This window comes from Aulonocara sp. 'chitande type north' Nkhata Bay, linkage group LG17 (assembly GCF_057382095.1).
Source record: "Aulonocara sp. 'chitande type north' Nkhata Bay isolate Kocher_YH1m ecotype deep benthic linkage group LG17, A_spYH_male_GT1.1, whole genome shotgun sequence".
Taxonomy (NCBI): domain Eukaryota; kingdom Metazoa; phylum Chordata; class Actinopteri; order Cichliformes; family Cichlidae; genus Aulonocara; species Aulonocara sp. 'chitande type north' Nkhata Bay.
Window position 1 is genome coordinate 19,680,472 of NC_141360.1, and position 25,584 is coordinate 19,706,055.

At 40.7% G+C, this 25,584-nt stretch overlaps 1 protein-coding gene across 2 annotated transcripts in view; it reads left to right on the forward strand.

The window, feature by feature from the left end:
* Positions 1–25,008, forward strand: part of LOC147309978 (calcium-activated potassium channel subunit beta-4-like) — a 39,441-nt gene extending 14,433 nt beyond the window's left edge. For both annotated transcript variants that reach the window (XM_086270446.1, XM_086270447.1), the window contains exons 3-4: positions 20,323–20,450; positions 23,245–25,008. In XM_086270446.1, the coding sequence (XP_086126572.1) occupies positions 20,323–20,450; positions 23,245–23,569 (453 nt within the window). In that variant the 3' untranslated portion in view covers positions 23,570–25,008. The remainder of the gene's footprint in view (positions 1–20,322; positions 20,451–23,244) is intronic.
* Positions 25,009–25,584: the final 576 nt, after the last annotated feature.

A 25,584-nucleotide genomic window follows, 5' to 3' on the forward strand; every position in this document is an offset into this window, starting at 1 on the left:
TAGAAAGCACTTAAAGAATACAGTGTTTTGTGATTAAAAACCTCTTTGAGTGCTGAGTTTGTGTGGAAAATTTGCAGTTAGACGGTTATGGTTGAAATTTGAATTTTACTCTATGTTCAGCAACAAGGAGAAACCAACAACAGCTCCGTATTTCTGTTCTTGGACTTTAAAACAGCAGCTTTGCTTGATCCACAGTTCAAAATAACCGTTCTTTATCATACACTGGTGCAGGCCCTCAGTCTGAAGTGAGCTGTAAATTTCCTCAGACTGGCTGTCCCTCATAAACAGGAGGCGTATGGAACTCCCATGACTAGATTATTAGAACTTCAAGGAGGTGTTATCAAGCTGTCTTTATGAACATTTTAACATGGTTAAAACCCTGAATGGAAGTTTGATAACATTTGAAGGATTTTTTTTAAGAACTGTAAAAATGTATAAAACGTAGAAATTACAAAATTACAAACATTCAAAAAATTGGAATTTTCACATTTCTAATTTTGTAAAAACACAAGAAAAACAAAAAAACAATCAACCAACACAAAAACACGTATTTAGTTTTTCAGTTCTGTGTCTGTAATTCATGCAGTCGATGGATAGATCCAGCTGACATCAGCTGATAACTTAGCACTCCAGCTTCTTGTTCAAATACGGTCACTTCTGGCTCTTTCTGGTGCTCAAAATGCTAAAGTTTAGGCTTCAAATGGCCAAATGTCCACAGCAGATGGGTGATCAGGGTGCTGGTGTGTCTTTTATATAGAGCATATGGTTTGGGGCAGTGCAGTAATAGATGGTTTGAACCACAGCTGTCTTAAGCAGCTTTCATGTGGTCTCAGATGACAAAGATTGTGAAACTTTGTCGTGATATTTTTCCTCTCTGAAGCTGTTTGGACTTCAGCTCATTGTAAAGGCAGATGAAACGATAAAAGGCTGTGTGCTGCTAGCTCTGCAGGGGTATAAAAAAAGACAGCGCTGGGATTTTAGCCAATCATGATTTTAATAAATGACATATCGGCAGAATGTGTCTTCAGGGCCACAGCAGATCTCAGACGAGCAGGCGAGACGCATCGATATGTCTGTTTGGTAACCTCTCAGAAGGTTATTGTAGACGACACGCACACACCGGCTGCAGATACACAAAGTGATGCACACCTGCTGAACCACTTCATGTTTATTGGGGTCAGGAGTTCATTTCATTTTTGTTGGAGGAGAAATGAACTGTGATGACACGAGCAGAGAAATGAGCTGCAAGAGATTTTATACTCAGCGTGTGTATTTAAGTGTACTCGCCCAGCTATTCTCATGAGGACTCGTGTCATTTTCAGACCTCGTAAGGACCGTGGGGTAAAAGAAAGGTCATTTTGGCCATTTGTGATTTTGGGTTGCTTCTGGTTATGACGTGGTTTGAGAATTGTCACAAAAGCAGAAGTGAAATATGTGTGTTGGGCATGTCTAGCTCTCAGCTTGTGTTTAACCATGAACTGATAAGCTGGTGTTTCTGATCAGATAACGACTCAGACCTGCAGCTTTAATTAAAACCTGACAATCTCTTACGTGTGTGCCTACATTACTGTGTGTGTGTTCGTGCATCACTGCGTAAATCCAAGCGCCGTGTTCACTTGATTCAGCAGGTGTGAAAACAAATATGTGGCTGGATATGATCTCCGTTTCCTAATTTAAATCTCTGAAGGTGACATGAAAAGTGCAGCAGGAAGGTTGTTGGAGAGCTTGGAGAAGACTGTTGCATTTTAGTCCCATTACATTAAGAATACTGATAAGTACTGATACAGATCAATGGAGCCAGTATTGATAAAATCCTGATGATAGCTATCTGTAATCCTCAGATGTGCAGATATTGATTTGACTTCTGTTTACTGCATTATTCTTAAAGCACCTCAGTTTTCCTGCCTTTGCTTTACATGAACAAATTCAGTTGGCCTGTGCTGCTGTTGATCTTAATGTCATGTCAGTCATTTGGTCCACAGGTGGCTCCATTAAGTAATCCCCCCCCATAGACACAACACCAATTAACTCAGAGTGTCTGTCTTCTTCTTCTTCTATCTCTCTTCAGCTGTTTTACAGCCACAACATCCATTTTAGACACAACTGCAATTAAGGTTCCCAGTCTGTCATTGAAAGGTCATGAAGAAAATGAGCTGAACCAGAGGTGCTTTTAAAGATGGAATTTGTTTAGATGGGTTCCCTGTTGGTTCTGTCTGGATTATATCCAATGCCATGTCAAGTTTTTCGCCTAACTTTCTTTAATTTCTTACAGAAATTTGTGCTGCCAGTCAGATCTATAGCACAATAACATGAAAACCATCCAATGACCAATCAGCTTTCTGCAATCTAACTCTATATAATGTCATCTGCAGGGCAGAGTGTGTGGATATTGACTCTTCCTGTCTTTTCTGGTGATGGTGATACACTTTGGGGTCCACAAGTACTCAGTGGGTTAGCAGAATGTAAAGGTTTCCAATGTTCTACTGACTCAGTAACTGCAGATCTCCAAACCTCTTCTGTCATTATCATCATTACAGAAACTGTGCACTAGGAGCTTCATGGCGTGGGTTTCCATGGTTGAGCAGCTCCTGTGGGTGTAATGTGAGAGTAGCCCAGTACTTTTCTTCATGTAGTTTATGTCAAAGTCTTTCCAGAACAAGATGTCATAAATAGGCAGCCATCTTGAAATTCCTCCCAGTGCTAATTTTTATTTGAGTAGTCACCAGGAAATAAAACTAAATCTATAGAACCACCAGGGAAGTCTCATCTTAAAATACAAACACTTAAAAGGTTTGATCCAAATTAAATGTTTGAAAAACATTTTTCCCCTGGGAGTTTTACTTCGACCTGCATTTCCTAAATTTTTATTTCAGGAGTGCTATGTCTGTCTCTTATAACATCTCTGCTTATGTCCCATTTTCACTTCTTGGGCTTGCTGTAAGTTGTGAACACCAGTGGGATACCATACAAACAGGACAGAAATAACAAGAGGCTAAACAGAATGAACTCAAAGCAGGACATGAGGATGAGTATAAATAAACTCAAAAGCAAAAAGAACATTAGAATGAAAATTCAACAAAAGTCAACAAAGCAAAATCTCTGGGTCCAAAAATCCAGGACCAGGAGAACATTAGCAAGCATATAAAGAAAAGTTGAAGGTGGGGAAGAAATGAGAAACCTCCAAACCTCAAACTGCTGACGCTTTGCTATTACATGCTGATATAAACACAGTTATGGGAGGAGCTACTGAAAGAAATCAAGCAATTATTAGCAGATTCTCACAGAAATGACCCCAGACGTCTGCCTGTAATGTTCAGACCTGTTTAAATGTGAGACGGATCTGGATTAAAGCCGCAGCAGGGACAAAGAGACATTCTTCAAGGTTGTTCAGTTACAGAGCCACTCCTGAATTTAGGGGAGTGTTTAATGCATAACATAAAAAAATGTTTCTGCCTGGTCTTTGTAAGTTTATCCAGCTGAAAGTTATGAAGTCATAATGGTGATGGATTGATGTGTTTGATTAATTTCTCTGTCCTGCTCTGTTTTATTCTTTGTGTGCACTTCATCAGTCCAAACTCACAGTGTCCCTCTGGCTTTCTGTCAAACACACACACTGTTCAGTTCAAATTTAATGGAGTTTGCCAATCCAAGCTAGGCTGGTTACATTAGTGAGTGTGTGTGTGTGTGTCCAGCCCATAAAGTATTTCATGAGTGCAGAAATCCGACTCTAAAGTCTTAGCAACAAACTAAAGCAGCTTTGGCTTCGCTGCAGCTCGGTAATATCTCAGCACAGCGCTCTGCAGATGTTGGTGTTATGGCAGGATTACTTCTCGGCACTGACTGGTCCTGCTGCAAATGTTTCCACTGATGTCCACATCTGTAACCAAACGTGTCGGGTCAGTTAGATGTTGCATCGTATGACGTATGATTTAGTGAAGAACGATCATAAATGTTTCAAAGATTTTTTTGTTTTTGGGGGGGGGGGGGGGGGGGAAATAAATCAAATATATGCACAGAGTCAGTGTTTACAGCAATGGCACTTCTTCGTGACTTCTTCGTCACTGTGACTCTCTGTGGTGTGCTGGATACTGATTGATGGACATGTCTTCCTGTCTCATCAAGTGATTGGTTTGTGGGCTTTTTAAATAGATTCTGGATCAGACTGTGATCTGGGGAGTTTCATAGCCATGAATTTAAAGTGTAGTTTGATGATCTCCAAGGTTCTTGATAATCACTTGTGCCAAAGGTCACTCCATCGTGGTTGAAAAGACACAGATTGAGGACATTTTTCCATATAGTCAAGAATCAAGAAAACTTTAGTCAGCCCTTAAAAAGAGATTGTGTTGTCAATTTGTAGGCTTCACTGGACACTAAAAATACCAGAATCATTTCATCCTGAGTTCATTATCCAGGAAAGCCATCAGAAGTCTCTAAATACTCTGCCTTCTGTCCTAAAATTTATCACTAAAAGGCCTCACAACCTGCAGAGGCCTGACACGCTCCAAGAAATTGATGGTGGTTTCTCTAAAGTGTGCCTATCGAGTGTGCCTATTTTACAGTTGTCTCAGTTTTTTGGGGGCCCACAGTTAGGAGTCAACTTAATTAGCATTACTGTAAGAAACAGATGAGATAACGCACAGCCCTGAATCACATGTTACACGGGACATGTGAGGTAAAGTTAGTTGCTCAGCGGAGAGAAAGGAAAGGCATGACTGATGAACCAGGTCAGTGTAAACTGAGTTTCAGTCAATACGTGTATGAAAGGTTTTTCTTTTTGGGATTAACATTTTATTGAATTTTCCAGAACACTACAGTCCACTTTAAATACAGATCACAACATGTAAAAATTGCCTCAGCATAACAGCAGAACAGTATTCTGTGATCTCTGACAGCGCTTGTCAGGACCCCAATGTCTGTCCCACTCTAAGTTTTAACCTAATCCTTTTATTCTGAACAGATACAGATCCCGCTTCAGGTGGAAGCTCTCCATTCTTCACTCCTTTAGTGGAGAATTGAAGAAAGTTAGAATCATGCAAAAGGCTTGAGTTTAGCCTCCATCTGGGAGACTTGAAGCGGCTACCAAATGAGGTCAGATGCTGGAGCACCGAGGCATGGTCAAATAAGTGTATACCTCCAATAGAACAAGACATTGCTCAGGGCATAATAAAATTTGACATAAGAAAATAATCAATCCTCGACGGAGCATTGTGGGGGGCAGAATAAAAGGTGTAATCTCTTGTGGATAGGTTGAATACTCTCCATGCATCTACTAAACCCAAGTTCCTACACATTTTAAGAGCAACTGAAGCTGATCTAGAGTGTCGCTGTGAGGGAGTGCTATGATCTAGTTATCATCCACTACCAAATTGAAGTCCCCTGCTATCAGGATTGGGTAATCACCCATATAGCTAATTATACATTCCAAATTACCAAAAAGGTAGGGTTGTCAACATTTGGTGCACAGATATTGATTAAAATCTTGAAATCTTGAATCTCAGCCAAGAGTAGCAATGTCCACCCATCTGCATCCTTAACCATCCGGGTGCATTTAAACTGTAGCTGCTTATGAATCAAAATTGCTACACCCCTACTCTGACTCTGACATGAAAAAAATACCTGACCCACCTAATCACGGCAAAGTTTATCCAACTCCTGGGGGGACAAGTGAGTCTCTTGGAGAAAGGCAATGTGAGCTTTTTTTGATTTGATAAATGTAATGATTTTCTTTTTTTTAATTGGATGGTTAAGGCCCTTTACATTCCAGGTCAATAAGGTAAAGGGCCTTTGGTGCTTATTCGCCATCATGCATTTTGTATTGGACATATAACAGTGGGGTAACATATTATTAAAACCAGGAGTTCAACACCGAGTGGACAATATATGGATGGCTGGCTATAAATAAAATAGGCTATAAATAAAATATGGAAGTAAATAAAAATAACAACTGATAAACATTTAAGCAAATACGTCTGGGGTGACAGAGAACACTAGCTACCCTCAGGTGGGCCAGGAGCCCCCAAAAGCAAAACATAAACTTTATGGTCCGTGACTCTAACCAGTCAAACAGTAATAAACAGGACCCGTTGCCTGCAGCAGCAGCATACCAAGTCAATGCATTGTGAGCAGAGCAGTCATTTCAGGACTTAGCTCCCAGAACACACCTCTGTGCAGGTTGGTTAGAACTGTCCCTTGAAAGACAGTCTTTAATAGTCTTAGTGAGATTCTCTACCAAGCAGATTGCGTCGTATTCTCAAAACTAAAGTAAGTGAATAAATCAAATCAAAGCGTGAGACCCTATAATATTGAAACTTAAACAGTTAGGAGGTGCAAAATATATCAATAATTTTAAATACTATAACTGAGCACCAGCCAAGGCCTGTTATTCAATGGCATGTTAATTACGCTATGGCAAAAAAGGGCAGTTTTTAAATCCAAGCCCTTGACTGTAAATAATTCCCTTAAGGTAAAGACAGAATGTAGTCCTGGACTTTTTTTGGGTCGATAAACTCACGTCTGCCCTCCGTCATTTTCAGCACAAGCAACGCTGGGAACAGTAGGGAGAACTTGATCTTCCTTTCGTGTAACAGCCTTTTACAGGGATTAAATGCCGCTCTTTTGTGCGTCCATACCCTTGCAGCCCTCTGGAAAGCAATCAAAGCGCAGGTGGTTTCTCCGTCCTCTGTTTTCGAGGTGGTGTAATTCCTGTCGTAGAGCGTTCACTTCGTCACTAGTTGCAGGAGAATTTTCCTTTAGTGCTCTGCTGGCATCCTCAAGGAAATCCAGGCAAGACTCGGCATTGCTTAAGCGAGTAGCCAATATCCCCTAACTTAGCCTCCACTGCCCTCGTAGCAGTTTGAATTGCATTGGGTTTGCTCTCTTGTGTCTCGGAGGTTTCCTTAAGTGTGCGTAAATACTTGCAATGTCCTTGGCTATTTGTTCAGTTGTAGCAATTTGAGTAGTATTTGACTTTGAAGGTGAGGGTGGCTGCACATCATTAGCTTTCGCCGAGGCTTCCTTGCCAACACCTTCTTGGCGTTGAAGTGTACGCTTTTGTTGGTGACTTGGCATTATGAGCTTTCACAAAGAGTCTTAAAGGCTCCCGCTGTCCTGAGGCGATATTTTGTAAATGTTGTGTAGCGTAATGTTCTAATAATAAAAATACATTTTATTTGAGGCGCCTTTCTAAAACCAAAGGTCACCTTACAAAGAGAAAAAGACATAAATAAAATAGAATCTAATACATTAAAATACAGAAAACAACAAATAAAAACAAAAAACACAAATAAACAAGATGACAGCAAGTAAAATCTGTATTAAAATCCACAAGCAGTAAAGTCAGAGATAGAAACGACAAGGAGCAGGTGCATCTAGTACAGGTAGAGCTGCTGCAAAAACCCACAGAGCCCAACAGCCAGCGCAACAAATTCTGGATCCTTGGCTTTTAGTTAGCATTAGCAGCACATCCTGTGTCCGATGTGAAAGGACTTTTATGCTGCACACTGTGACTCACAGCAATGGTCCCGGGTCAGCCCTGACTTTGTGTTAAACTAATCCTAAAGTAATAATGGTATTTCTAACCACTGATATACCACAACTTTATCCTTTCAACAGCTGCTGAAAGTTAGGGGACCTAGCTGCTATCGGATATTTATATAGAGATCCTCCAGCTTCAAACTGTATTACCCTTCAAGGACCTGCAGTTCAAAAAAGTGCCCCTCCGACAGCCAAACCCATCTGCTCTCTGATTGGATTGTTACATTTGTGATTGACATGACATTCCAATCAGATGAAAGGAAGAAAAATAGGGTCAAAATTCGTACTTGTAACTTGCAGGGTTTTTTTTGGCTAAGTCCACACCCAAATCTTTTTTACCATCCATCCATCCATCCATCCATTCGCTTCTGCTTATGCTTTTCAGGGTCGCGGGGGGCGCTGGAGCCTATCCCAGCGCCCTGTCATAGGGCGAGAGGCGGGGTACACCCTGGACAGGTCGCCAGTCTGTCACAGGGCTAACACACAGGGACAGACAACCATTCGCACTCACATTCATTCACACATTCACACCAGGTGACAATTTGGATTATCCAATTAACCTATCCCCACAAGCTGCATGTCTTTTTTACGCACACACAAATTCTTTTTACACATACAAATCCCGATTTACAAGTACAAAACTGATTTACAAGTATCTTATGTACCTATCTTAAGTATGGGCCTCACAGCCCATTGTTCCTTCAGTGGGCTGGTTTCAGTCATTATGCAAATGTACTGTTTATAAGATTGGGGAAACCTGCAGTCAGCTGAGACTGAAGAAGTCACTTGGATGAGTGACGAAACGTTTCTCCCAGAAAACGCTACGTCCAGATGGACAGAATCAACTTTGGTGATTTACAAGTACAAAATATTTATGACCACATTTTGAGCCCATATCGAGCCTCTAGTGGACATTAGAGGAACAGCAGCTCTTGGCTGTTGTCTTTATTTTTCACCCACAGAAGTTGAAGTTTCCATTTCAAATCAAGATGCCACTAAATTCACCCCGTTCTCCTTTAATACAAATGTTAATCCTGATGTAAATAGCTAACGCTCCATTTTTTGTATTGTTGGATTAAACTGTTAATCAGACTGAATTAAGGTGAGCTGCAGCTCTGGTCACATATGTTTACGCAGAAGGCTGCTGCACGCACCCACTGGAAACTGCGGGTTTTATTTAGCAGAATAAGTGTGTGCTGTGTTGGTGATTAAGGAGTCATTGAGCTGTTTACTGCACATCTACTCTGATTTTTCTCTGTGACAAGCAGCAGAAGAAACGTCTCACTCTCCCCTCCTGTTAGGCAGATTGATTTAACACTCCCTCTCTGCTCCGGTTTCTGTCATGTAGCGAACAAATCGGCTCTAAATCGTGTGTTTTGAGCAGTAAAATGAGGATTTGGCAGCTGAATAAAGCGATGACATGAACACAGTGTGACAGCAAAGAGAGGAAGGAAGCAAGGAGATGAAGGCAGGTGGGCGGTTTCACTCAGCTAATTACTCGCCGAGTAATTTCCTCGTCTGTGACTTAATTATGTCATAAATGTAAATGACAAGAGCTGCAGGTAACCAGAGGGCAGCTGCACACACATACATGCATGTTTTGTAATAATCTCCCCACCCAAAGTCCTACCTTTTGCATTATTTTAATATCAATAATGAACTTTGACCCCAAACTAATAATTTCTAAAGATAACCAGCAAAAAGGTTGCTCTGTAGACTTTGTGTTTTCTCATTTTTCTATCAGTATGAGGACATTTAACACAACGCCAAAGGAAACAGATTTTACTGGAATCTTTTAAAAGGTGTCTAAAACTTTTATTTTTTCTAATTATTTAATGTCAAAAATTTCTTTAAAATTATTTTTAATTATTGATGGTTGCCAGGGGTTCACCAACTGGTCTCTAGGCCTGTGTGAAGTCTAATGATTTGAACTAGACTCTACTTAAATATGGCAGATCAAATATGTCAAAATAATATAATTTAAAAACTCAAATATAAATAAATACAATAAGAAATAAATGACCCAGTTATAAAATGAATGCAATTAAATACTCAAAATATTACATTTCTTTTATCATGTTTCATTTAGTTTGGCATTGATTTACCTTTTTATGATATAATTTTTTTGTTTTTATCATTTATTTTGTATTAATTTATTCTTTTAAAATTTGGTGGTTCATCTTCTGTATATAAAAATTTATTTATTATTTGGCCAGTTTTGGTCCTCCCTACATAAATGTACTGCGGTTACTCATAAACTTATAACACTGAAACACATATGATTCTTTTCTTTTCTTTTACCTTGTGCTTTTTGATCAGTCATGAGATATACAGATATAACTCAGCAGTCTGCTCTGTTTCATGGAAGGCATTATATCTATGCTGCTCGGGGCTTTAAAAGAGTGCAGGTGTTGTGTTTTAATACTGACCTTTTTATGCTTTAATCCCAAAGAAGTAGGCAGCAAACATTTTTCATTTTTCTGTTCATATGAGGACATTTGGAGCTTACAAATACAGCAAATCTCAGAGCAGCTGGAGAGGTCAACAGAAATAAGCCGAACTATTAATTTATGAAAGTATATTTGGTTCATGGAGACAGAAAAAAAACATTTAATATAATCACTGAAGAATGACGACAGCAATAATGACTTGTGTGTGTGTGTGTGTGTGTGTGTGTGTGTGTGTCATGCTAAGTTAAACTAATTAACTGTGATGAGGCAGCTTCTGGAGCTCCTGGACGCAGTGGAGGTGGGAGGCAGTTGTCAGTATCTTCCTGCCCAGCCAGGAGGCACTGTCCCTGCGGACAAACGCTACCTCTCTCCACCTCTCCTCTGCCTCAGAGGAAATGTTCAGCTGAGGCCGTTCAGACATTTGTGTGCTAACAAGTGTGTTCGACCTCTACCTAAACTGTACTAGTTTATACTTTACTCAATTCCTGGACCTTAACTGATCTTTGACAAGTGGTAAATGGCCAGTTTTGTCTCTGGGTGCTTTAGAGAAATCTTAAGCGTGTCTCAAGTAATTTAATTTGAAGTTCTTGTGCAGGTGTCGAAGTTTCCAAAGAACCTGAATCAGGTTGAATGTTGATGATCAGTCAACATTAAAAAAAAAATGAGGTGCTTATTTTTATTTAATAGTGTTTTCATTAATTATTGAATCTGGATCCAGCGCAGAATTTAGTGCAAACTTTAACCGAACATTGTGATATTCTTTAAAATCACACATGAAGTGATTTTCAGCCACTGCTCCTACAAATAGGATTTCTTTGGTTTCCAGGTCAAAAGCAGGTACTTTATTTAACCACTACAGATGACAAGATGACAGACTGAAGTTAAACAGATGAATTATAAAAATATGGAAAGGGGGGGGGAGGGGGGGGGGTTGTGGTTTATTCATTTTGCTCTGTGAGACTGTAGCTGGTCTGTTCAGTAATCCATGCTGAGAAGTATGAAGTCATCATCAAGTGGATCTATAAGCTGCTGCTGCGCTCTGTTGGGCATGCAGAGAAATAATGCGCTCTCTAAATGTACTCGATGAATATTTAAAAGTGAGACATCAACAAGACACTAATAAAAATTCAGCTGGATTTACGGCTGTCGTTGTATCAGCTGGCCGTCAGAGAGGCTGACCACCTTTCAAGTGAAGGATCTCCACATGTTCGTCTCCTCACTGAAAGCTTGAGTGGATGCTGCAGTGTTTGATCCAAGCATCTCTTCATCATTTACACACTGCCTGAGACTTGGCATAGAAAGTCAAATATATAAATTATTAAAGGCTCCATAGCGCTCCCTAAAGGTGTGTTTGTATTCCCATCAGTATAGATTTTAATAAAAACTGTGACTATGAGGAGCAGAACTGAAGGGGTTAAAGAGACTGCTGAGCCACTCATTCATCACCATACTGTTCATCCACATAGAGGCACACAGGTGGACAGACAGGTCGTCATGACCTCATGTTAATCTGTTTAGCCGAGTCAGACTGAGAGGCGACAGCAGGTCACAGAAGACCAAAAACCTCAGAGCTTCCGATTATCTGCTCCAATTCAGGACAGAAACGCCGCTGTGCTACCGTCCTGTCTGTTAATCCAACCGCTGCAGTTCCTCTAACGTCCAGCAGGGGCTCCGGCAGTGGCTTAGTCCCCACAGACTCCCATGTTAAAATGTTACATCAGAAACAAACATGTTTCCAGCCTTATACCAACACTGGTTTATCTCTATAGATAATTCCCCCCTCCATGTTTTTAACTGTTTGCATCATTGGAGGCGTGGCCTCCCTGACAGGGAGCTGTCTACTAGCTGCCTAGTGGTTTTGCAGCTATTGTGATCACATGCTGGTGATCACATGTTGTTGTAGTCTCAAGGCTTTTGTGGTTGTTGGATTGATTTAAATTTCCTTGCAGTTCTTTGATTTTTTTTCCTCTCCAACAACAAATAATGACAGCCGCTCAGCAGTGAACAGAAAGCTCTGAACATGTGACCTCCTGAGAGCCCCCACGCGGCTGATCAATAAGAAATATAAAAATCAGTGAAGAGATCGATAACTCCCCGCAGCGTCAGCTAGAGCTGAGAATCCTGCTGAGAACCTTTGTCTTACAAGACACAACAACAAACGCCTGAAAAAAACCCACCTGAGAGTAAAACATGAACCAGGCTTCCTAAAGTGAGAGCAAATTTACAGAAAAACCAAAGAGCAGTAATTCCACAGGTACAGCAGGTGACACTGTTGGTAAAGTTGGTGCTGTTAATCCATTACAGAAAAAAACTGAGCTTGTTTCATGTCTTAGTCATAGACTGAGATGGACATAGCAACTATGATATCATCCACTGGCCTCTTGGTGCTTTAGCATTTGCCATGAATGGTGTCAAAGGCTAAGCTAGCCTGTATCACACGGACACAGATACCTGCTAATAGCTAACTGGAGCCTCCGGTGGACGCTGGAGGAACTGCGGGTCTTTGTGTTTCTTTAAATTTCTAGCAAGTTTCCAGGTTGATGTCCTATGTCAACATGAGGAAAATGACAGTTCCCTCATTCCCTCCTGGAAGCTTCAGTGCAGTTAGCTGATCTTTGCAGGACAAAGGTCACATGTTCATTACCGTCCAATCAAAAAACATTTCTCCTTGTCTGATCTAATCAAGACAGACGGTGTTTGTGCTGTCAGCCTGTCAGAACATGATTGATGTTCTTCAACTCACAGCTAATTGTGTGTTGTCATGTCCCAGTCGTTTCCTGGTTATTTGGGTCAAGTGTTTGTTCAAGCTGAGTTTGTACTGAAATTTAGACTGAATGAAAAAAAAACAACACATTTTGTACAAAACTGCGTCAAACTAGCTTTTTACCTGAGTATCTTTGTGACAGATCATTCACCGTCTCACTCTTTTAATGCTCCTAATGCAGCAGGACCTCTCAAGTTCTTCTAACATGTGGTTGAAGCTGTGGAAAAAGTATCGCTTAAAACCGCATTTTCACCGCTTTTTCAGTGTTCATAGGTTGATGGCTCCGTGTCAGAGCACTGGCTACGAATCTCAGACAGATCAGGCCTTAACTTAACGAAAAAGTTATCAATCGTTCTTTTCATCTTTTCTTATTACCCACAGCTACATCCACTTCTGTTGGGCCTAGGCTACTCACTAGGGCTGAGTATCATCACTGATTTCTATAATCCATTAGATTCCGATTCACAAGGTCCCAATTCGATTCGATTCAATTTTGACTCAGACATTCAGAAAAATTATAATTCTGATCATTTATCAGTACTGACACTTGTGAGACTTCATCTGAGGTGTGAGCATCACAGCAGATGCCTTTGTGTCAAAGTAAATGAAAATAAAACACAGAAAAACATGTAGCAGATTTTCCTGGCCTGGCTTTTTATAGCAGATCAAAAACTGAAGAAAACCATGAATCAACATTTTAACATTACCTGATGCTGTTGAAGTGAAGGAGAGCAAAGTTACAGAGGGTTATTAGAAACACAGCTAACTCTTTTGCAATTTGCCATCATTTTAAAAAGTTTAAATTTCTTCACTATTAAACAGTAGAAATTAGGCTTTCTTGTCGGAGGTAATATTTGGGAGAACGAAAAAGAAAAACAGCGACCAACTGTGCAGTACATGACTTGTGCGTAATAAGCAAACAAATAATGCAGAAAACAGAGATTTGAGATGGGAAACTGTTCTAGAATTACACTGATAGAAAGAAAGAGCTGTGCAGGAAGTGGGAATTTAATTGTGGTGGAAGCAAAACAGCAAAAGAGGGAATTTATGACGATGTTTATCAAATGTGAAGTGTAGTTTGGTTGCTTTTGTTGCTGCTGGTTCAGTCAATTTTGGTTGGAGAGAGAAAAAGCCTGCAGCTTCAGAATCTGTGCAAAAAAGACGTAAACACAAAGTGCGGACCCGACGCATCAGAATCAGTGAGCTGTCGGCTTTAAGCCCTGACAGCTAACCAAGTATGTGCTGTCGGTTGAGAAAGCCGACATCTCGCTTATTCTGATGCGTCGTGCTCTGTGTTTACGTCTTTGTGCAGAATCTGTTTACCTGCTCTCATTTACTGTTTGGTTGTTGTTAAAATAGTTTTATGAGCTTTAACCTGAGATTCTGGCGTTTCTGGCAAAATATATTTATATTTAAAAGTCAATTCAGGATTTAATGAATCGATATCGCTACTCACCTCCCTCTATCCACCTGCGCTTTCAAACTTATATACACGTAGGCTGACAGGAATATCTGGACCAGGCCAATCAGAGAGGCCCCGCCCCTGACTATCTCTGATTGGTTTAGACCATGATATGGGCATAATGTGTGTCTGTTGTTGATCACACAGAGACTTTCAGAGTTGCAGAGATTTTTTTTTGTACTCGAACGGCTGGTCGAACCAGTGCGACCTAGGATTTTTTTTAGTCACACCACTGAGAAATTAAGTTGCATATGTGACCAATTTGGTCGCACTCTAGAGCCTTGCATAAGTTAGGCAAAGACCTGAAAAAGGTCATGCTAATGCCTGCAAGTCCACTAGAGGCTCCAGCAGTGAGTCAGTCCCCATAGACGCCCATGTTAAAATGTTTAAAGTGTTTACACAATGTCACATTCCTTTTTATCAGGATGAACATGCATATTTCTCTTAGTGTTGTTAGCTTTAACAAGCTTGTTAGCTCTAACAACACTATTCCATATTCCAAGCCCTAGATTTTGTACATTTTTATTGATTTTAGTTTTTGATTTTAAAACTGTTTCACTGTTTCCAATGTCAGTGTGAATAATTAAGATGAATTTTGCTGTATATCGTCAAATAAATTAGATTTTTCCTGATTTAAAAGGAAACAAACACAGACTGATGTTTGATTCTAAAGAAGTGCCGTTAAATGCCTGAACGAGTCCACGCTTGGACTGTGAGGAAGGGGAGATAACAGCAATCAGAGGCTGGAGTGAAGCGAGCTTGTGCGTGGAGCAAACCTGCTGCGTGTTCAGAGCGCTGCTGCTCGCTGATCGCCGCGTGATGGTTCATCCTGTCAGCAGCAGGCCGCTGCTGCTTCAAACCCAAACTCCTCTCATTCAGGGCGCTTATCACACACTACAACACACACACACACGTAATTATAACCTCAGCCTGTTGGCATGGCAACCGCAATCATCTGGCAGGGAGCCTCACTTATGATGTCATCAGGCGAGCCGAGTGTGATTGGACGGGTGATGAATGGCTGCTGAGCTGAGAGGGCTGATGAGCGGGCGTTTACCTGAAACACAGAGACAGAGCGATGGTCTCACTGACTGCACGACAGGCAGAAACTAACCCCCGACGGTCTGACGTCTCTGCACTCTCAGTAACTGTCCAACATATCACAGGCAGACCACTTCACACCCAAGCAAATGAGAGCTGAGGAGCTCAGATTTTAAGTGTAAGTTTTTAGATAAAAGACAAAGGTCTCCAAAAAATACCACCTGTGGTTAGAAAGTGAGCAGTGGGCACTTTCAGACACGAAGTCCACTCATTCAGATAATCTAAGATCAAATCTAGTTAACTATTTCTCCTGTATTTGGACTGGATATCCATAATAGCCTTCTGCAGCAGCCCATTCATTTTGCAGCAGTTGATGTGGGTCCAGGCTGTCAGGGCAGCAGTGATGTTCAGGTCTCACTCTCCTCAGACGTCACCTGCAGCTCTTCTCTGGGGACATAAAAGCATTTCCAGGCCAGGATTAAAGTGTAATTCAGGTTAAGCAAAGGGTCCCAAGGTCCCTCAAATGTGTCCATCTGCGTAAAAGTTAGCATTTGCTAGATGTGGATTGGTTGACAAGTGAGGAAAAAATAGGGAACGAGGGAACCACAAAAAACTTAGAACATCTGTCTTTTCCTTCTGGCGGACCAACAGCAGCACAAGCAGGAGTAGCCCCCAGACCGCTCACTCCACCTCCAACTCTGCAGGCAGACAGTGAATGCACCACCCAGGAGTCCAGGAGCCATCATAATCACATGCTGAACCACCTCAGCTGCTTCTTTGCCAAGTGGAGGAATGGTGGCTCAGCTCTGAGTGCCTAAGGCCGAGCCATCCTCCAGAGGAAGCTCATCTCTGCCACTTAAATCCACAGTCTCATTCTTTCAGTTACCCAGAGCCCATGGTTGTAGCTGAATGTTTAAACACCAACTACCTGGTTTCATGCTCACTCGTTTGAGACAAGCTTTCTGTTCATCCCACTGTGAGCAGCACCTCGTCCCTGTCCTGGAGTGGGTGTGTTCAGTTATCATCTTACAACCACGGCCTCAGACTTGGAGGTGCTAATTCCCAGCCACTCTGCTGCAAACCACCCAGTATGAGCTAACGGTCATCATAAAACAAAGCCAGCAGAGCCACATCAGCTGCGAAAAGCAGAGAGGTGATCCTGACACCACCTGAACCATCTCCCTTCTCCTCTTACCTGCACTTACAATTCTGTCTATGAAAATTATGCACAGTGAAAAACCGCAGCTCTCATCATCATCCTAACAACATATCGAGGCTTGTAGATCAATAAAATCATTGCTCGCATTCAGCAGAGAGAAAGTTGCTCCTGACATCAAACATGAGAAACTTTATATCTAAAAGAACTCTACTGCCATCAGGGCTTTTGCAGGAATGATGACATAATTTTCCAGGGAGCTGATTGGTTAGTAGGTGTTGGTTATGTACATGTTGAGTTGTTATGTCACATAAGTGAAACACCTGCTTCATAACACATGAGGTTACCTCACTAAGCCAGTAATCTTGCAAGACTCTCAAAGCAACTCAGAGAAATTAGAAAATAATCCTCCCCATCACTCCTAAAACTGATGCCATATCAAACTGTTTTGATTTGAAAGGTGTGAAAACAACCATAAAAATATTTCTGAATGAAAGTGGTTCGATGAGGGAAGACCCACATTCAGAGGCCAGCCTGAAAAAGCCTGAATAAGAGCAGTTCAGTGAGTCACACAAGCTCAGCGCTCACAGAAGAATAAACCTTAAAAGAAAACAACAGCATCCCTGCTGAGAAACATGGACGAGGCTCAGGTGTGTTATTGGGCTGCTTGGCTGTGTTGAACCTGCGCTGGACTCATAATCAGAAGATTATCAGTAAAACCTGGAGGGAAACAAACCACCTGGTGTCAGAGAGAGTCTGACTTGGTCGCAGCTCAGCAATCCTGCTACAGGATAATATGCATGTAAAAAGCATGGAGTGTGCTGAGAAGGGCCTTACTTCCTGATCTTAATTAAAGTGAACAGCTGTGGAAAAATCTGAAAGTCCTCAGAACACTGGCAGGATTTCTCAGTGGGAGGCCCACGGGAAATCAGAAAACTGCTCCAGAAATTAATTAATACCAAACGAGATGAAAATTCATCAAGTTCTCAGGATTTTAACTGTAGACAGACCTACCCCACTAAACATGCACTTGGAGTCATGGCCACAGTGAAGCGATGACCCCAGGGTCTGAAAAATAAATCCATTGTAGTGAAATCAAAACCTGCAGTTCCTCTAAAATCCAGCAGAGGCTCCCTCAGTAAGTCAGTCCCCACAGACTCCCACATTAAAAAAACTCTCGATAGATAATAAGGGACACCCCCATTAGCCCCTCCGGTGAATCAAAGCTGCAAAAAAAGAGCTTAATTTCTAGCACCGTTCAAAGGTCTACTGTATTTCTCGCACCATAAGGCACACCGGATTATAAGGCACGTTAAGCGAAACAAAACAGTCAGATAAGTCAAACTTTACTCAAGCCACTCTTCTTGCTTCCTCCACTTCTGTACCATTGATTCATTCTCTTGCAGCTGCTTTATTCCCATGTTTCAGTATATTAATGACTAACCTCCTATTGTGGATGGATTATCTCAGTTGTTCTCCTGACTGAAGTTTGGTCCGTTTACAGCATCCTGCTATGTGATTGCATTTGTCTCTAACCATCTGGAATGCTCCCATTAAATTTTATGGAGTGGAAAAAAGTTAGCATTCATCCTCCAGCTTCCCTGTGTTTGTTATGCTTACATAGCTGTGTAGCTAGCGATCACGTAGCACATCATTATATACCAGCTAGCCCAACTTCAGTAACCCTACAAAAATCACTGCTGTTTAGTTTTCTGTCCTCATTTATGTTGGAAGTGATAGCAGAGCTGTATGTTTTAATTTTTTCAGACTATTTTTTCTATGACATTTGTACGGAAGAAGATTAGGGTCACTGGAAGAAAAAAAAGTGTGAACGTCTTCTTCTTTTTTCTTCTTTTCCAGAATTCTGAGAAAAAAGTCAGAATTCTGACTTTAATTTCAGAATTCTGGAAAAGAATTTCTTCCAGTGACCCTAATCCTCGTTCGTAGATTTGCATTAGTTTTGGTTTTTAGGTGATTTTTTTGCTCTACTAAAGAATAAATGTAACGTATTTCGGCAGTAACACATCTGGGGCCACAGCTGTGCACACTGGTACCTCATCTGGAGAAGAGTGGTTGATTATTCTTGAGCTTTGTTGGGAATAAATGTGCATTAATTAGCTCAAAGAGATTTTTTTCTGCTTTCATACGGTGACTACACATACTCAGGGAGGGACTGAAGCCAATCCAAGCAGCTGCTGTTGCCCCTCCAGAGGAATCATTTAGCTGGCTGTCATCTTTAATTTAGTTCCACCTACTGTCCACAAACTCAGGTGTGGCTCCATGCTGGCGAGAGATGCTCCGTTCTGCTTTTGACCTTTGAGCTTCTGATTCGGTTAAAAACATCCACCACAGTTCCACAGAGTCCACAGCTTCCATGACTGATGGAGACGACCCCCTGCCCCTTCTCTGCACCAATCAAGTCATCATCATGGCAACCAGTCGATTCACAGGAACCAGCCAGACACCAATCAACCTCCTGCTACATGAATCTGAGTGTGTGTGTGTGTGTGTGTCACAGAGGTTATTTTTGTTCGCTGAAAATAAAACTGAAGAAAAACAACGCGATGCTGACCCCCCTTTAAACTTTTCAGATTATTGTGACCTCATTAGAGCACCTCCTGCCGAGTAATCACTGTCATTTATTTATTCATTTAAGAGCTGCCACAAAATCAATGTGATGAAACACTGAAACACTCTGTCAAACCCTTTAAGTTTTGTCTGCACAGTTTATATGTTGTATATTTTGAATCTTGTTTTCACCTGTTTGCATCACAAACTGTATATTCAATTTAATTCAATTCAGTTTTTTTTTTATATATAGAGCACCAAATCACAACAACAGTCACCTCAAGTCACTTTATACTGTAAGGTAGAGACCCTACAATAATACAGAGAAACCCAACAATCAGAAGACCCACCATGAGCAAGCTCCATGATAGTAAGAAGGAAAAACTCCCTTTTAAGAGGAAGAAACCTCCAGCAGAACCAGGCTCAGCTTTTTGAACCCCATTGTGGTTTTCACCATCTTTTTTCTAAAACCAGAAGTGTTATATTTGGATACGTTATTAGCCAGTCCTAGCTAGCAGTGTTGGCAAACTACAGGAAGTAGTTTGTTTAGATGCTGTTAGTACAGTTACCTCACAGCAGCCATAATATTGGTCACATCATGTCATTAAAATGCTCCAAAAGGCTTCAGCAGCACAAACATGGTCCAGAGATCCACTTCAGTTAGTTGAGGTGTAACCTAGCAGGCAGCTATCAGCTACAGCTGGCTGTGTCGTGTTGTGGAAATTTTAATTACCAAATCCTGCAGACACGATGAGTTGTAACAACACCTTTATTTCAGCTATCTTATGCATAAGGAGGGACGTCAGTCAGGGGGCACTGAAAGTCGTCTCTCACAATGAACAGTTCAGGTTCCTTTTATACACAGTCGCAGAACAAAAGGCTTTTACAGTTGCAGTTCACACCTTGGCTCTAAACAGAAAGACTCTCTATCACCTGTGTGAATCTCCCCCCCTCTGGGGTCAAGTCTTCCTGTGTGAGGTTCCGTCTCCTGGTTTTCGTCTCCTGGAAGACATTCACCAGTTTCTCACCGTCTGTTTTCCGGCATGAATGAGGTGTGAACCAGATGTACTAAACTAAGTAACATGAAAGCATTTCATCAAGACAATACATTAAAGGACAATACATTAAAGATAAATCCCACAACAGTCGCCATTCACCTGTCAGTCAAAGAAGCCACGCCCCTAATAATGCAAACTTTAAACAGGTGTGTTATTAAATACAGGCGTTAGGAAAAGAGAACAGTTTCTGTATCCGGCTGTAAACATGTCTAAGTGTGCTGATGATGTTTATATGATGTAAAACTTCATGTAAATTAAATTGAATATTTGTGCTGAATTTTTTGTCGCAGTGTTCGTTTGTGCCTCCGTGTGAGAGGGACAACCAGAAGAACAGAGACAGCGTTCTGTGGTGGGAGGATTACTTCACCAAAGAGGTCAACAGCCAGTCGTTCATCTGCTTCTTCAACCAGCAGCGGCGGTGAGGCTCACGCACACGTTTACAGCTCAGTCTATTTGGAGGTGCGATTCAGATAAATTGGAAATCAAAGAAAGTGTGATCCTGTCACATCATTGTTACCACAGAAGACGAATGACCGGACTTTCTGACAGACACACTTTCCACTTTCAAATTTGCTGTTCCTGACCTTTGACCCTCAAGAAGTGACCTCTGACTTCACTTTAATAGTCTTTCCACTTCAACTTATAATTAAAGTCATTTTTTTGTCAGTGCCCTAGAAGGATTCAAACTTCATGCTTATACTTAAAATTTTTATATAAATTCAAATTTTTATTTCTTTTATGCCATGTTTTACCTACTGTCTAATAATACCATCATATTATTCATTTAAAGGTTTATCTTACTATAGTTTTATTGTAATATTCATCTTTTCTTCTGGTTTCATTAGTGCTCTGTGTGCATTATACATGATTTCTATTTACATTTTGCTTTCAGGGTGAATTTATGTTGCAGGTTCAGATGAGAAGTGGTATCTTAGCTCTTTAACTTTGATGCATTTTTAAGAAATGTTCATTCATGCTTATTTGAATATTTAAATACATAAAAAATATACATATAAAACATGATGAAAAACAAAGTGATTATACTGCATTTTCAAACAAAATCCTGTCAAATGCCAAAAATCCTCAAACCGTTGGTCTTTCAATCGTTGGACCAAAAATTGTTTAAATGAATAAAAAATAACCTTTAATTAAAATCCCAGAGCCACTTCATTCATTCAGATTTTAAATGCCTTATACATTATTGTTATTTTAATTAAAAAATGTGAAACATCAATTCAGGCTCCAGCCTGAATTCTCAAAATATATCTTGTAACCAGTGAATAATTTCAGTCTATAGAACATGGAACAAGTACAAAATTAAACCTAAAAAAATCAGTCGTGTACCGTCAGCAGTGACGTTGTCAGGAATTCGAGTAGATGATGCTTCAAACTAGATTATCACACTAATCAGAATGATTTTTTCTTCCAGAGTGAAAATAAGACTGCAGAGTCAAATAGAGACCAGCAGAAAAAAATGACTTTGCTGTTCATCTAAAATAAGATATTTTGACTTTCTGAATTTCCTTTATCACACTACCGATGACATAAAGGTGAAAATGTAGGTCAACAGTATGATGAAGGTGGATTATCAGAGGTGAGCAGGAGATACTGAGCAGAACAGCAGAAGGATGCTGAGGTTACAACCTGAAAATAAATACTGCAGTGAAACATAATAAGAGCAGGAGGAGAGATGTTTGAAGAAGCTCTTCTTTCCTCTCTTTTTATTCAGGCTCTGTCCAAAAAACTGATGAGACAAAGAAAAGCCAGAGATCTGCTTTAGCGTGTCAGCTTAATCCTCCGATAATTCACCGTCAGTGCTTACCTGTGACCTTGGTTAGTTTTATTTTTATCTCTGCACCAGAAAGATCCGAATGAGGAAATGCTGGTTCATAAATGAGGCCCCAGTGGGAGCTCATTGATGCTACACATCAGCTCTTCTTTGGTGTTTTAGAGAACAAACTGGAACACGCAAAGTTTCTTTTTTCATTAAGTTTAGAAAAGCATGTAGTCTCTAGATGTCTGGCTTATTTCAGAGGTGGCATGAAGGTTATATCCCAAAACTTTTTGGTGGTGTCAGTCAGAGTATGAGAGCTTAAATTAGACTGTGCACAGCTGGAGGAGATCTTTCTTCTGGTCACTTCCAACTCCCTAATTTTTATTTTGGGATTCCACTAGAGCATCGGCATGATTCACAGTTCACAAAATCCTTACTGATCTCAGAATTTAGATGCTCACTTCAGCATGAACTTTACTGAACACTTTTTAACCCTCATCCTCCATTTTCCCTCCGCTAATGTGTTTGTATTAGCCTAACCACAGCTCTATAGCTAGCCACCAGTTATCACACCACTATCTGTCAACTAGTAAGACTTCACCAGCCGCCCAAACATTGCTGATATTTAATTTTCTGTCTTCATTTACAAGTAACAGCAGTGCTGTACATTTTAACTTTTTTGGACCCTGAAATGATTAAAGATGCTCCACAGCTAACTGTGGAGATGAATGTGTGCTCAGTTAGACTGCAGATAGCTTAACTCTATTTTTGGGAAATTTGCTGTTAGTTTTTGTTGTTACATAGAAGCAGCTTTGCCTTTCTTTGTTAAATTGTTAGGTGTACAATTCATTTTAATCATGTGAAGATTGAGATTCAGAAATGAGACAATGCCACTTTTCAAAAGGAGAGATAGATTTTGTTTATCTTTAGTAAGATGTCTATTTGAGTATGCCGATGTTGGATTGCAGTTAACGATATCCAGCTAATGTAACATTAGCTATACTACCTAAATGAATGACAACATAAACACTTGTTGAGTTAAGCAAGCTAGTCATTAAATATACTCCGAGTGAGGCCCATGGACCTTAACTGCATTCTTTCTAATGACCAGCAGGGGGCAATTCCTCTTATAGAAAAAAATCATTGTCATTACTGTGGAAAAATTACTCTACTGCTCACCTGATTCGGCACTTTCAAACAAAGCTTTCCTGATGGGATGTGATTAAGGGGGTGCTTGCTTCTATCTTGCTTTCATTGTCTGTAACATGAAATATTAGTAGGAAGCCTTTAATTTTAGTGACAGGAGATGGTTTGGTATGAAAAAGGAGTAAAAGTAGAAGGACCTGCAGGAGGTCAGTGAATTAACAGTCAATCCCAAGAGTAGTGTTTTAACACCATGTTAAATTCGTGCTTTTACTTTTTCTTCTTTTTATTTCAGGCCTGATGACGTGTTGTGGCGCCGTTCCCATGACACCAGTGTCCTGTTACACTGTGTTCTTTGGCCAATGGTTTCCCTCCTTCTGGGCACACTCATTGTGCTCCTGACGGTATGTGCTCGCTCCCTGGCTGTTCGAGCCGAGGCCCTCCAGAAGAGGAAGTGCTCCTATGAGGTCTGCCAAGACCTGTCTGCCATGCCACCTGACCGCTGCGGCAGCAAGGCCAGAGACCCACTCACGACAAACTCTGACCCCGAGCTGTCATCGCCCTCAAGGACCCTGCCGCTGTTTGCGGTCCCAGTGCGGCGCAGAGATCGGGAACATTAGAGCGAGCAGAAAGATGTTTCTTCAGCATGAAATCACTAAGAATGCCAATGAGCCGGTGGGCGAAGTCGACTTAATGGCTAAAGACGCCACCAACAACCCATTGCTGTCCGGACTGGTTGGTATGATCAGAATGTTTGAATGAGGTGAAGATGAGGGGACATCCACTGTTGCCTATAGATTTCAGCAGGAAGACTATACAAAACTTCAGACTTTTTCCTGATTTTAGCTTAAAGTGGATCAGTGGAAATTTTCTGACTAGCAATGAAAGGCTGTTTAAATGAGGGTAGTTGGTGTTGGGTACTGATAGCTGATTCTACTTTGGGTCTGGTTTCTAGTCATCAAGAAACCCAGACTTATTAAGTTCTGGTGTTTTAAGGGTCTCTTATCAAGTATCTTTATCTGTTATACTTGTTCAGTCATTTCAGCTTACTTGTGAGCTCCAATATTTGGATTATATAATTTGTTATAGACCAGCTATATAAATAAGTTTGTTCCAACTATTAAATGGGAAAAATCTGTATTCATCAGAGATCTTTCAGTGATCATCCATCAGTTTCTGGCTTCGTCCAGCAGCAACTAATCACATATAGAACAATATATGTTCAAGATATTCTGGGAATGGGCTAAAAGTTATTTAAATTTAACCATCTCCAGTTCAGATTATTGAACTGGAAGTCCAATTATGACCTACTTTTGCCTCAGCGATGAGAGCTGGATCTCCTCCAATCTCAAAACGATAAACACTGATCTTAATTTCAATTTTAGAAAAGTGGACAAAGTTGGATTGAGGTGAGTCTGGCAAATACACTGTCGCAAGAAAATGATTGAGATCAGCCAAATTTGAATCAGGTAGGGTTTTTGATTCTTAGAAATTTTTGACACCTTGTGCTGATCTTTGACTTGTGTTTTTAAGTTGTTATACAAAGCATGAAAGCTGAGATTCTATCAGAGATTTAGATTTAATAGGATGCTATCAAAGCCCAACCCAAACCCTCGCGCTGTGATTGATGATGCAGTCAGGACAAGACAAGCATAAGGACTGACTCTTGGGAAGTAACTGCTCTTCTGTAGCTCTCTTATTAATGTAGTTTCCCTTCAAGTCCCAGTAGCCATGAATGTTTCTTAACAGAGGTGCAAAGTCCTGATGTTACCTTCAGGATTGTCTCTGCTGTTCTAGCTTGTGCAACTCAAGGCAGTCTTTTGCTGAGAATTTCTTTCATCAGTCTTCTAACAAATGAGACATATTACATATGTGAAGATAAATAGTTGTCTACTACAGCACTTTTATAGTACAATTTGAACCCTATAGGAGCTTAGCAATGATTTTGTTTTGATGAAAAAAGTTTTTACCAGCACACAGTCACAACTGTTGTTTTCTCTTTGATTTGTATCAATGGTCATAGAAAATATCTGGATTGTTTAGTCGTCTCTTGTGCTCTTGGTTGTTTACTGGGGGGGGGGGGGGGTTGTGCAAGATGTTTTTAAACTCGTAACATCTGCCAGATCACTAGTTTAGGTTCACATCAACTTTTCCTTGTAATTTTCACCTGTTTTGCATACACAAATGGACATAACTGAAGAACTGTAAGACTGTGAGACTGACATTTAACTCTCATTTAACAACTCTAGTTTTTGAAGCCCATATAACCCTAAAGTAGGGGTCCCCAACTCCAGGCCTTGAGGGCCGGTGTCCTGCAGGTTTTAGATCTCACCCTGGGTCTATACACCTGAATCAAATGATTAGTTCATTTCCAGGCCTCTGGAGAACTTCAAGACATGAGGAGGTAATTTAGCCATTTGAATCAGCTGTGTTGGATCACGGACACATCTAAAAATTTTGCCCTTGAGGTCTCGAGTTGGGGACCCCTGCCCTAAAGTTTACACTAAAAGGTTTGCCAGGTACCTGGTGGATATTAGAAGGTTAAATCCAGTTGGTTAAAACAGTCTTGGAATATTCTGGAAATACTTTCAGAGTCAGAGTTTCCAAAGACCTTTTTGAAAGGTCGACTGGTGTG